We start from the raw sequence: 13,099 nt of genomic DNA on the forward strand, positions 1-13,099 counted from the left end.
TTTTTAGTATTCTAACATCAGATAGAACCTGTATTTCCATTCTTGCAGAATTCTTTTGCCATCAGAAAGGTACATCACTTCACTTTGCATTGGTATCGTGGCTTCTCCATACTGAGTATAAAGACAAGTTTGGTAGCTGCAAGTGTCTGGCTAACAGAAGTAAATGTGCATAAACAGGGAGCTAATATGATTCCAATTATACACTGAATGTTTATTCTTCTTTTTTAGACTGAATCAACCACAGAGATGTGCATTTATAATCTTCTGTTCAGACATAGTGCATAGCTGCCCACTACAGGTACTGCACTTCTGTTTATTTGGCAGCTATATGGTACTGATTTCAGAAGTAAGGGTTAAGTGTCAGTGGGCCATCTGCTGTGGGGCAGGATGAATTATTCCATATGGTGCACATCTCTAGTCAGGGAGAGCTGCAGTGTTCTCCTGCAGTACTGCTGCGTAGGGGGCCATTGCTGCTAATCCTGCTGGTTAGAGACTGTGAGTCATCCCACCCAGCTGGTCAGTGGTTACCACATGGAACTGAAGAAGAGTAAGTAAAGAACAATAAGATACCAGGAGTTACTCAAAAGATTTGCCACCAGCTACCTAAGGAGCCTGTTACTGTACTGGACCTGTTCTGTCCTGAGGATTAATATACATTGTCTTGTGCTTACTTAATGGGTTAAAACTGTGGGGAGATTTAGGAAACACAACTTAATTGCTGGTGGGTAACAACTTGATTTAAAACAGAAATAAGAGTAAACAAAGGTTGAAATTATGAAAAACATGTTTTCTTTTCTAGCCCGTACAGCTCCTATATGTGATGACCAGTATGAAGAAGAAAGTTTCACTGAAGAACCATACATGAAAATCAGCAATTTTAATTGCTGCTCTCCTCAATTTTATCAGGTAACAGATTTTAACTGTTCTAATGTCTTAAGCTGCAAGCAATACCTTTTTATGGTGCAGTGTTACATCATTTATCAGTTTCAAAATTAAATTGTTAGTGAAGCAACACCTTTCTTCATTAAGCAAAGCTGGACTGAAGACTTTTAAGGATACTAGGCAACTTTTATTAGTTATGATCTGAGTAAAAAGCTGACATGGCTTATTTGTGTACATAGCTCCTTATTATACCACAGCTGACAAGGAGACTTAGTAGTTTCTCAAGAATGTGAATGACTTCACATCCTGTTGGAGTGTTACAATTCTGTTTTTTTCTGTATATTTTTACCTGTTTAGAAGTATTGTAGTAGAACATAGGCTTACAGTTCTGTGTATTTTTTTTTTGCATATTTCCTGTATAATCTGATATCTTGAATTTTTGATATTTTGCCAAAATTTTTAATCTCGTTAGTAATATTGTAGTGGAGCTTTTCTCCTCGGGCCTCCACTGAAAATGGACATGTATCCAGTTGGACTAGCCCGGTAAACAAATGTAAAATAAAAATAAATAAATGTACAGTCTAGCATTGCTTAGTCGGTATCATTTAAATGCATGTTTTGCTGTCATCAGTAGGTAACAGTTAAAAAGTCCTTCTGTCGCCTTGGAAGTTAGTCTCTAAGGATGGGGGTTGCATTTAGTTATTCACACTTGTGTTTTTCTAACTATGTTGAGCTGTTTAATATGATACATTATTGCTAAGATTTAAACACCATCAGCATTGTATATTTTCCTAATGTGCATAGGAATGACTTTTAGCTTCAGAGTTCTGGTGTGATAAGAAATTTTTGGTATTCTCCATCTACTCCACCTGACTGACCATTAAGTCTCTCCAGACACAATACTTAATCCATTTTAACAAGCTGCTGACAGCACAAATCACCCCCTGGAGCTTTCCTTCTTTCATAAGGTAATACCTCTAAGGAAACACAGATTCTTCCATGCCAGGAAATGGCAGTCGAACTTCGGTGGGTAGTAATCTACTGTCATTTCAATTCATTATCCCTCAGATTAGATAGCATAAGTATCTGTTAAGCATATTCATCATCTTTTCCCAATAACTTTTCAAGACATATGTTCTGTAGTTTTTTTCTTAATATGTGAATTATAGGACCTTTCTTTAATTCTGTTATATAATATCTGTGCTATCCCATCCCACTCAATTGCAGCTGAATGGAGCAGCAAAAAGTAACCAAACTAATAATTGAAAGGGATGAGTCAAGCAAGGTAGAAATGCCCATCTGCATTTGCACATTTATTTTGCATCTTAAAATGCAGAATTTTTGGTTGTGAATGTAAGCATAAACACTTAGTACTGTATTTGATCTGAATAAAGTTGTAGCAAAGAATAATGAAGCGGTTAGGGAATATGTGGACAGGGAGCACATCATCTTAGGGAACCCATCAATCCTGTCGAAACCTGATAGTGACTTCCCCAGAGAGGTGCAGCTTTACCTACTGTTGGGCCAAACACCTTATTGGAATCTTCATTAGTGTTAGTTTGGTTCACTCCTTCATATACTAACCAGGTTTCTATTAGGCCCATAACTGTGAGGGACTGGTGTGAGGCTTCATATAGGAAAAAAGGAGGTTTAGGTGAAAACTTGCTGAGGTCCAGCAAGGTGGGTGGGATAAAACCCAAATGTTTTAATTTAATATTACTATCATCTTTCTTTGAAGATCTACAGTTAAGGCAAGTGTACTTGCATGGAACTGTACATTACACATTACAAAGGTGCCACATTTCCAGTTTGTGTGATGGTAGTTAAGTTTAATTTTATAAGAACATGTCAGTTTATGCTTTGAATATGTAAATAGTTTATTATAAATTTTCACTATTATTCTGTAAGGAGTGCTAAACCCCAGCCATTAATATCAACAGACATCACTTGCATTGTTTTGTTTTCTTCCTGTAAGAAGAAAACACAGTGGAGATCATTTTTCATGCATTGCTGTTGTATGCAAGGAAAGAGTTTTCTATCAGACCTTTAATGCTCACACAGCTATTTGTGTTTCCATTTAGGCTGAACAGAAGAACAGGATGCAGAATACAGCACATTGAATTTAAGAACACTAGACATTTGTTTTTGTTAAAAATTTGTAAATGTTTGTTTGTGAAAGTTTGTAAATAATGTTTGTATGTAATGGTTTTCAGTAAAAAATAAAATGATTAAAAAAATGTGTGATGACTGTTTTCTGTCTTGTCTGTTAGTAAACCCAACTGACTGGAAATTCATAGTCTTCATTTTTTTCTTGATGTAAGGCTTCCACCTGTCTCCTAGCTTCATAGGTAGGTACTAGGCTGTTGGCCCTAGGGCCTGTATAAGCCTAGCCAAAAAGGTACCCTGGCTTTCATCACCCAAGAAAAAATGTTTCCTGTGTCCCTGTTGAGCAGAGCCACAGAGGTGATCCCCGGGGGTGAATTTCCTATTTCCTATCCAGTCATCAAGATTTTTCTTGAAGAGTGCTAATGAGCTTTGTTTGATATAGATAGATAGTTTGTTCCAGAGTATGGGAAGTCTCTGGGACAGGAATCTATCCCTCCAGCATGTTCTGTTTATTGTGGTGACAAGGTTTATGTCCCTAGAGCGTGTAGTTCGGAGGGATTGGGATTTCTTTAAGTGGAGCATGTCCGGGTTTGACATAGCTTTGTATGTTGGGCAGAGATTGCCTCTGAGTAGGCGATATGCGATGGAATAAAGCTGGAGTTTTTTGACATGGTCTGCGTAGGGCATCCGTTTGAGGCTGGTAATCCTCTTTGTGAGGTATTTCTGCTGCCTTTCCAGTTGTTGATGTCTTGTGAGGTACATACCAAAAGGGGCATTGTACTCTGTAGTGGGTATAATGAGTGACAATTAGAGGGGAACAATGACCTCTTTTTTTCCTGGATGAGAAACCTTTTGTGATGAGGTGTGCCACTTATAAGGATTTCCTAACTACTGTGGTGATGTGATTATCAAAGGAGAGACTACTGTCCACCTGTGTACCAAGGTCTCATATCATACTTTTGGTGTTAAGTAGACTACCACCTATGTGGTAGCTCATGGGTACAGTGTTTTTACCAAAGGGGATGACAATGCACTTTTTGACATTGAGCTTGAGACCATGGCTTTGACACGAGGCATCTGTCTCAGTGAGGCCCTTTTGTAGGATGTCCACATCATTAGGAGTTTCGATTATGGCTCCTAGTTTGCAGTCATCTGTGAACTTTGTTAGCCAAAGACATTCTGTGTTAACCTGTACTTCAGAAAAGTAGATACCAAACAGGAGAGGACCCAAAACTGAACCCTGTGGTACTCCACTTCTCACTGGTCTGAAGTCTGATTTGGAGTCTGCTACTTTCACTGTGTGGGCTCTGTCAGTGAGCCATTTGGCAATCAGTCTTGTGACATAGGGATTTATACCTAGTTTAGTGAGTTTACCTATAATTCCAGAGTGGGGGATGGTGTCAAAAGCCTTGGCGAGATCTAGGTAGGCTCTGTGAACCACCTTACCCTCAGCTACAGCTTTGGTGACTGGTTCAAAGAAGTCTATCAGGTTTAGGAGACATGATCTGCCTTTTACAAACCAGAACTGGGTGGGGTCCAGAGTTTGGAGATTACCAGTGTCTTTGTTTATAAGTTCCATGATGATACGTTCCATGGCCTTGCAGACCAGGCTTGTTAGGCTAATAGAGCGGTAGTTCCCAGGGTCCGTGGTGGCTTCCCCTTTGTGGAGTGGGATAACTGTCGCTGTGCACCATTCAGTGGCACAAAGCCTGAGGTGAGGCTATGATTGAACATGGTGCTTAGGTGGGGTGCCAATTCATTCTACAGTTCATGTAGAACGCAGCCTGGGATGTTGTCAGGTTCCATGGATGCTGTGTTCTTGGCTTTGGGGAGTATGGTTTTTACATTTACAAGCCACCACTGACCCATATCTGGAAAACTCAATATGGATCACCTAAGGTATTTGCTTCCAAAACAATGAAAAGTCACTCTTGTCCTCCTAATGTTGTGCTCTGCATCAAGAACGGATGCTACGTGGAGTGAGAAGTAATCATATATTTTTTTCTGTCTGCTCAAGCCTTGCAACACATTCATTATAGGGGTGGTGCATGTTGCTGTGGCGTGACATTTTGGGATGTGAGCATTAAGTATTCACATTATTTCCCAGTTTATAAGGTTGAGGTGCTGACAGTTCTAGTACATGCCAATTACATGATGCATTCTACCATAACATAATGTCCCTGTCTGTTGGGGAACAAGCAAGTTAACTTTGTTTTGAATGGTCAATGTCCTTGATTGATTAATCTCTACGAAATGTGCTTCTGATATGTTGGTTCATTTCATTTATTGAGTGGAGCTTTCTATCTCCCACATGAGTTTTTTGAAGAAAGCTTTTGTCAAGGAACCTGTTAATCAGATGTTCTCAACACTTTCCAGGGGCCTTGCAAGTGCATTGTAGCAGAATATGCCTGTACTTAAATGTGCTGTGAGTACATACTTTGATAACATTTGGAACTGAATCCCAGCAGTCCATTTACTTTGTCTTATGATATCTATAACAGCCTGTGGTTTTATTAGATTCTAGAATAATCATAACAGCAACTGTTGCTACTGCAGAATGCAGTATGTAAAAAGTAATGTCTTTTTGCTTTTCCCGGTTAGGGGTCGCCACAGCGGAATTCTGGTCTGCTAATGACTGGCAGTGGATTTTTACGGTGCCGAGTTGCCAGTCCGATGCCCAACCTTCAAAGAAGGCACACCCATTCACACACGCACCTACCTGCATGTCTTTTAATGTCACTCGACCACTGGGAGGACATGAATTATGAAAATTGATATCCATTTGTAGTCTATTTTTGTCCGATTCAGTGTTTGTCATTGTTGAATCCAGTCACATCTGATCTCACTGATTCAGGGCTGTAACTCCTCCCCTACCCATAATTCCCTGCAGTCTGTCTTAGTACCTCGGATCTTGTTTGTCATCTGAAGCATCAGATGTATTTTTCGAATGAAGGCTCTGTATTCCTAAAGTGTATCCTTTCTTGGACATTAGCAATCTTGCGAAATCCTCACCTACTGAGAGACTAGTTTGTCCAGTTTTCTTTATTTTATTTTTTTTTTCTTTTCAGACTAAGTTTAAAAAAAGGAAAGAAAAAAAGCTCAGCTATTGTTACAGAATATGGTTAGTTCATATTGTAGTGGTTACCTTCATCTTTTTGTAATAGTTGTCCTATTAGCTATTTTCTTCAGGTTTTTCTGGTGTGTGTGTGTGTGTGTGTGTGTGTGTGTGTGTGTGTGTGTGTGTGTGTGTGTGTGTGTGTCACTTAGGATCTTCGTGATGATGTTTGGATCAATGGTCAGGGGTTTAAAAAATGGGTCAAATGCGACCACAAAATTCCGTGTCAAGATCCACATTCATTGTGTGTTTGCTGTTTGGGTGCTGCCCATCTTGATATCAGTTCTGAAGCATATGCCTTTTTCAGTACTAGGACCTTTCAAACTCAAATAGAAAAGTTAATAATTAAAGGTCTTCTCCCACCTCAGACAGGGTCTTTCCATTGTTACTTCATCATTCACTGCTGCATCATCTCCAGCCGAGAATCAGGACAAGTCTAAAACAAAGGAAAAATACAAGACTATTGAGAAAGAGAGGTTGAAGAAGGTGAAGAGAGAGAAAGAAAGAGAAAAGGAAGAGCTTAAGAAATCCAAGAAGAGGTCTCTGGATCCCATTTCTTTGGTCAGTCCAGAGCCTAAAGTACCAAGGAGGTCAGATCGATCAGTACCTCAGATTCAACCCTCCTCTCCTTGGTTCCAGTTTTCACCAGAGCCTATAATTCCAAGTTTGCATTTTTGCAGAAAAGATTTTTAAGACCACCATTGGCAGTATCTTCATTTCAGTCAGAAGCCTCACCAAGCAAGATATGGATAGAATGATGAGGAAGTTGTTGAGAATGCAAATTCAGCTTAGGGAGCTCTTGATGCTGTCACCCTAAACGCACCAAGTACCAATCCAACAAGCCCACCTCTTCTATTTCCAGTACCAGTCCACCCATTGGATATGAGTATCATGTATCCCACCCTTCCCAGTGTCCCGTTGTTGGAACCAACAAGGCTTGCTACTTCGACTCTGATTGTATCCCTGTCTCTTTTGAGCCATGTTGCTTGGATCAGGAAGAGTCTTGAAGGAGAAGTGTCAGTGACAGGCCTCAAGGCAATGAGTCGACTCCAAAGTTATTAGAGGTGTTTCTCTCTCTTGGGGCCATGCCCACAACAGCTTTGGTTATGGCTCAACTTCATCCTGGCTAGTACCACCCACTGATCCCCTGACTGATTTTGTGAATCAGTGGGCTTGGAAGGACCCTGATGTGGTGGAACCAGTACCAAAGAAGGCAGATAGAATCTTGGCAGCACCCAAAGACAGAAAGCATAGGAGCAGAGGTCCACTAGTAGATTTTGTGGTGATACCGGTGGCCACCAAGAAGGAAACACTGGGGGAAAGTTCCTCTGTCCACCCTCCTAACACAGTCTAGCACATTGGACAGATTTGGGAAATTGACCATGTTCTGTAGTCCTATCTCGCCTTCATTCTTACATATGGGATTGGAGCCAATCCTCTGCTCTGACTCAGCCTATTTACAAGCGGGAAGTCTTCTAGTTGACTCGTAGCTAGGTAGATTTCCCATGGTGCGCCAGTACAATCCCCAGATCACATTTGCCACTTCGAGTTAGGTTGTGCTTCTCTTTGGCTCTGGGTAAGTTTTTGAATTTATTCAAAATTTTTTGTACTTTCTAATCAAAACTTTTATATTTTATTTGTTAGTCATATTTAGCGTAGTTTAGTATAGTTACCCTTTATAATTGCGCCATTGTGTGCAATCTTTTGGTAAATTGGCCTTTTGGCATCATTGTATTGGTATCCTGTGTGGTGGTTTTCGTGTTATTAATAGAATTAGTATTTATAGTTGCTTTTTCGCCCAGTTAGGATGTGTGTTGTTTCTTAGGCATAGGTCTAAGTTTTTGGCGGTTTCCCACTTGCTAAATTGTTAGCGTCATTAAAAGAATGAGGTTCTGTTTGTTTCCTTAGTCATAAGTCTGAGTTTTGTGGTTTCCGCTTGCTTCTTTGATTAGTGTAGTTGACAGAACGAGGTTCTGTTTCTTGAGTAAATTGAAAGTTTCACTGTATTCCTGTTTGAGTATGTGACTTCCCTGCCTATTGTAACTTACCTAGGTCTGTTTTAGTTAGAAGACCTAGTTGTTTTCCGTTTCCCTTCCTGCCCGGGCTAGACCCCTTTAAGTTAGAGGACCTAGTCCTCATGGTGTCTTTCTTTTTCCTGCACAGCTAGGCCCGTTTAATGGACTTAGTCCTCTCCCTTTTCTTCTTTCTGTGCATGTGTGCGCTCATCTCTGTGAGAATGTCTAAAGAAAGTAAGGACCGTAAGCCATCTGTCTTTAAGAAATGTATTAAATGCTCACAGAAGATGTCCATAATGGATGGCCACAGAAATGCATTTACTTGTCTGGGGGCCATCCACTTACAGGAAACTTGCTTATTTTGCCACTCTTTCAGTGCTAGGGTGTTGCAGGAAAGAAAAAATGAGCTCATCCTAAAAAGTCTTCCTTTGAGGAAGATCTGACCAGCTCTTCCTCCTCTTTTAGATCCCAGGGATCTAAAAAGGAAAAGTCAGAATCCTCTAAAAGGCCCTCCTCGGCACCGGCTGGTGTCTCGGAGCCACCTCTTAAAATCACTAAATCTGATAAGTCCACTGTTTCATCGGCTCCACAGAGCTTGGTGCCGATCGAGAGCAGTACTGTGATTACAGGGTCGGTTCCAAGTATTTCGGAGCCGACTGTTGAGAGCATTTCACGGAGCCGGTCTATGGATCCTCTAACGTTCTCCCCTATATTGAAGTCTCCAATACTGCTGAGAATCCTGCTCTCCTATTCTAGCCAGGTCTTCCAGGAGTTTATTGAAAGATGTGGAGAGGGTAGTAATGAGACTGTTGAAGTCATCTGCTTTACCTAAATTATTGTTGGCTCCAACCCAGTCGGTTCTGGAGCTACTTGAGTCCGTTAAGCCCCCTTCGATCATTCCTCCTTCGAGCCATGATGGTCTTTCAGAGCCGGAGTGTTTAGTACCACTGGTGGGACCCTCAGCTCCAGCTCCCCCTGTGGCTGTTTTGGAGCAGAGTTCTGCTCCGACACTCTCGGCGCCATTCGTAGTGTCTAGGAGCCGAAACTCCCCGGTCGGCCCCGACAGGGATGCTTGGAACTGAGCCTCTTCTGTTCCGAGTCTTCCTCTTGGCACGTCGGCTAGGGTGAGTTCAGATCCTATGTCTTTCTCGGAGCTGATGGCCCTGGAGCCGACGGCATCCTCTGCCTCTTTGGAGCCGGGGAGGTCAACATTCGAGATAAGGAGTGTGCTGTCCCGATCGTCTACTCCTACCAGGGGTACCGACACTCTTCCCCCTAAGGCACCTACTTCTGTCTTACCTCCTAGTCTCTCCATGGATGGCAGAGATCCTCAGCCTCAGGAGCCACCAGCTGGTGGCCCCCACTCTTCCAAAACATCCCCCGAGCCTCCACGGAAGAGGATATGTAAGAGGAAGCATGTAGACTCCCAGGATGAGTCTGTGACCTCTGACACTGTCCTCGTGGAGTCAGAAGGGTCCCATAAGTCGTCCTCTGTTGTCTTCTTCGTAGACATCCTGGAAATCCTTAAACAGAGGTGTGGCTGGCCCACTGTCACCCCCTTCTGATGAGAAGTCAGTGTACCTGAAGGCTTTCGGATCTCAACCTTCAGCCTCTTGGGTGTCTCCGCCCTTTGATGAACTGATGGAGCTAGTAAGTCGAAAAGTGTGTGATACTCCTGATGCCGTGGAGCCAGCCCCCAGGAGACTGAATAGGTTTTTCTGCACCCTCCAGAAAAGGTGTTCCCGTAGATGGCCATGGTGGTGGTGGCGGCCACTAAGAAGGAGCTAGCTAAGACTTCTTCTGTTCATCCGCCGAATAAGGAGTCTCGATGGGCTGATACAGGAAGCAATTCTTCTCTTCAGCGGCATTTACCCTTAGATCACTGAACTATCTTACTCACTTCACGAGGCTTCAGACAGATCTCCTTAAAGAGTTAGATTCTCTACAAGGTACATGTACTGAGGGAGTCCCTGATAAGGTGTCTGCCCAGTTGTCCACCTTGAACTCTATCGTCAACTCTTCCATGCGGCTTATTTCATATGCAGCCAATGGAGCGAGTAGAGCAGCGGGTTGAGGAATTTCCCTAAGGCATCATTCCTGGATGCATTTGTGTAACTTTGCGGAACCATTCAAGTCTACCTTTACCAACGCCTCCTTCGGTTCCTCATTGTTTGGACCCAAGGTAAAGGACACTCTCACCCGGTGTGAGCAAGAAGGAAAAAAACACTCTGCTGTGGGAGTACAGTTTACTGTTCCCTCTAGACCATACCCTAAGGGTCAGAGGGGTGGTAAAATGTGGTTCAAGAAGTCCCAGAGGTTCTTCCAGGATGCACAGGGTGACTCCTCCTTCAGAGGCAGATGAGGAGGAAATGGTAGATGTTGCCCTAGAGGCAGGGGTGGTCCACAAAACCAGGGAGGTCACAACTCCTTTCGGGGCCGGCCTTACCAGCGCTCCTAATGTGGGGCCCGACTGTGCTTCTCTGGGACCGGTCAGGGGTCGCATTTCTTTGTATCCAGAAGCCTGGCTGGGTTTCACTCAAGACAAGTGGGTACAAAGAATTATTACCAGAGGTAATGTCATACTCTTTTCTCTTCCACCTTTTGTTCCCAAGAGGATCCCGGATGTTCCACCCAATTACAGGGATCTGGCAACTGTGGAGGTCAACAAGTTGCTGTCAAAAAGAGTCATCCAAACTGTCCCAGCAGACCAAATAGGATCCGGAACTTACTCCAGATTCTTTTTAGTGCCAAAACGTACAGAGGACTGGAGGCCCATCTTGGACCTCAGCAGATTGAACGAATCAGTAAAGAAGGACAAGTTCTGGATGGTGACACTGCAGTCTATATTCCCATTATCAGGGAAAGACAATTGGATGTGCTCAGTAGATCTCCAAGATGCCTACTACCACATAAAAATGGGCAGGGCGTCAAGGAGTCATCTACGCTACTGGCTGGGAGCCAGTCATTATCAGTTTCGTGCTCTGCCCTTTGGTCTCACCACAGCCCCCAGGGTGTTCACCAAGTGTATGGCAGTAGTGACAGCTCACCTGAGATGTCTAGGATTCCAGGTGTTTCCGTATCTGGACGACTGGCTCTGGACCGCCCCCACCAGGCATCTACTTCTTCAGATCAAGGACGCTACCATTCAACTTTTTGCCCAGCTAGGAATTTCTATAAATTGGGAAAAATCTGCCTTATTGCCTTCTCATTCTGTGATTTTTATAGGCGCAGAGATAGATACAGTAGACATGTTGGCTTGTCTTCCTGTAGAAAGGGCACAGAATCTGGTTCTTCAAATTCAACATCTTCTCCCCTTACGAAAGGTCAAAGCCAAGACTATTCTGCAGCTTCTAGGGACCATGGCTTCCACCATATTACTAGTGCCTATAGCCAGGCTACACATGAGAATTCTTCAGTGTCTCCTGTCGTCCTAATGGTCCTTTCAGCACCTACCATTATCTCATCACATTCTGCTGACAGAGTCTTGCAAGAAGGATCTCCTTTGGTGCACACTACCCAATCAGTTAACCATGGGCACTTCATTCGTTCCTCACCAACCTGTTGCCACTGTGACCACAGATGCCTCACAGATTGGGGGGGCATTATCTAGGCAGGACTGTCCAAGGCATATGGCAAGATCATGAGGCTCACCTGCATATCAACGTTCTAGAGATGAGGGCGGTGCTCCTGGCGTTGCAAGCACTCCACAACCTTCTGCCTCTGGGGACTATTGCAATATAATCAGACAACATGTCAGTAGTATGGTATATCAACAAACAGGGCAGAACCAGATCTTACCCACTTTGTCGAGAGGCCATGCAAGTCTGGAAATGGGCAATATCTTCCCAGCGTTTTCTGGTGGCAATGCACATTCCAGAGACAATCAACGTGATAGCCGAAAAGCTCAGCCAGGCAATCCTGATGCCTCACGAGTGGTCTCTGAAACAGGAAATAGCAGAACAGATTTTCTGTAGATGGGGACAGCCATGCTGCGATCTCTTTGCCAGCCCAGTCAATGCCAAATGCAGCAGCAGCTACTTCTCCCTCATCCCCCCTTCGGGGGAGTCACCGAGAGACGCACTCATTCACGATTGGTCCCTGGGTCTCCTTTATGCTTTTCCTCCCTGGCCTCGTCAGGTTTGGTTCCCCTTCCTCGGGCCTCTTCTCCTAGACCGTTGGATTCTGGACCCAGTTCTAGACCTGTTGACTCTCATGTCGGGCTCGCTTCACCCCTCCTTACACACACTCAATTTGACAGCGTGGCTGCTCCAGTTCCATCCCTAGTCAGGCTTCACGACTTCTTACCCTCCGTGACTCGTATCCTTACGTCTTCTCATAAACCTTCCACTAGGAGACTATATTCCAGTAAATGGAGAAGATTTTCTATCTGGGCAGAGAAAATTAATGTTGACCCTTACACTGCCTCCATTCCAGTGGTTTTGGAATTCCCGTTTGAGCTTTTTCACCAGGGATCTGTGGCTGCCACTATCAGGGTTCAGTTGGCAGCGATTTCAAATTTTCATCTAGGTTTTCAAGATTCTAATCTGATGTCACATAGGTTGTGCAAAACTTTCCTTAAAGGTGCCACTTTGTTGAGACCCCCCTTTCTAGTACCTGTTGCCTCATGGGATTTAAATTTTGTGCTATCCAAATTAACTTCTCCGCCCTTCAAGCCTTCTCATTCATCCCCTTTGAAATCCCTGTCTTGGAAAACTTTGTTTCTGGTGGCTATCACGTCAGCCAGATGGGTGTCAAAGTTACAAGTATTGTCTGTGAAAACCCCCTTACCTGATTTTTCACAAAGACAGGATGTCCTTTCATATTAATCCTTCCTTTGTCCCCAAGGTCTGTTCCCATGCCACTTTAAATCAATCCATAGAACTTCCAGTGTTCTTTCCAAATATTTCCAGCGCAGCTGAATACAGGTTTCATCAGCTGGGTGTCTATAAGCAATTACATTTTTATTTACATCGAACTAAGG

General features: G+C 43.3%; 1 protein-coding gene across 1 annotated transcript in view; it reads left to right on the forward strand.

Annotated features, from left to right (window-relative positions):
• The window catches only part of LOC122811279 (microtubule-associated serine/threonine-protein kinase 3-like), a 54,798-nt gene extending 51,728 nt beyond the window's left edge, over positions 1-3,070 (forward strand). Inside the window, exons 5-6 of the mRNA XM_044083014.1 lie at positions 800-906; positions 2,964-3,070. Coding sequence (XP_043938949.1) covers positions 800-906; positions 2,964-3,002 — 146 coding nt within the window. The 3' untranslated portion in view covers positions 3,003-3,070. The remainder of the gene's footprint in view (positions 1-799; positions 907-2,963) is intronic.
• Positions 3,071-13,099: the final 10,029 nt, after the last annotated feature.

The sequence above is a fragment of the Protopterus annectens genome, chromosome 9.part0 (genome assembly GCF_019279795.1).
Source record: "Protopterus annectens isolate FY-2018-M chromosome 9.part0, PAN1.0, whole genome shotgun sequence".
Lineage (NCBI taxonomy): Eukaryota > Metazoa > Chordata > Ceratodontiformes > Protopteridae > Protopterus > Protopterus annectens.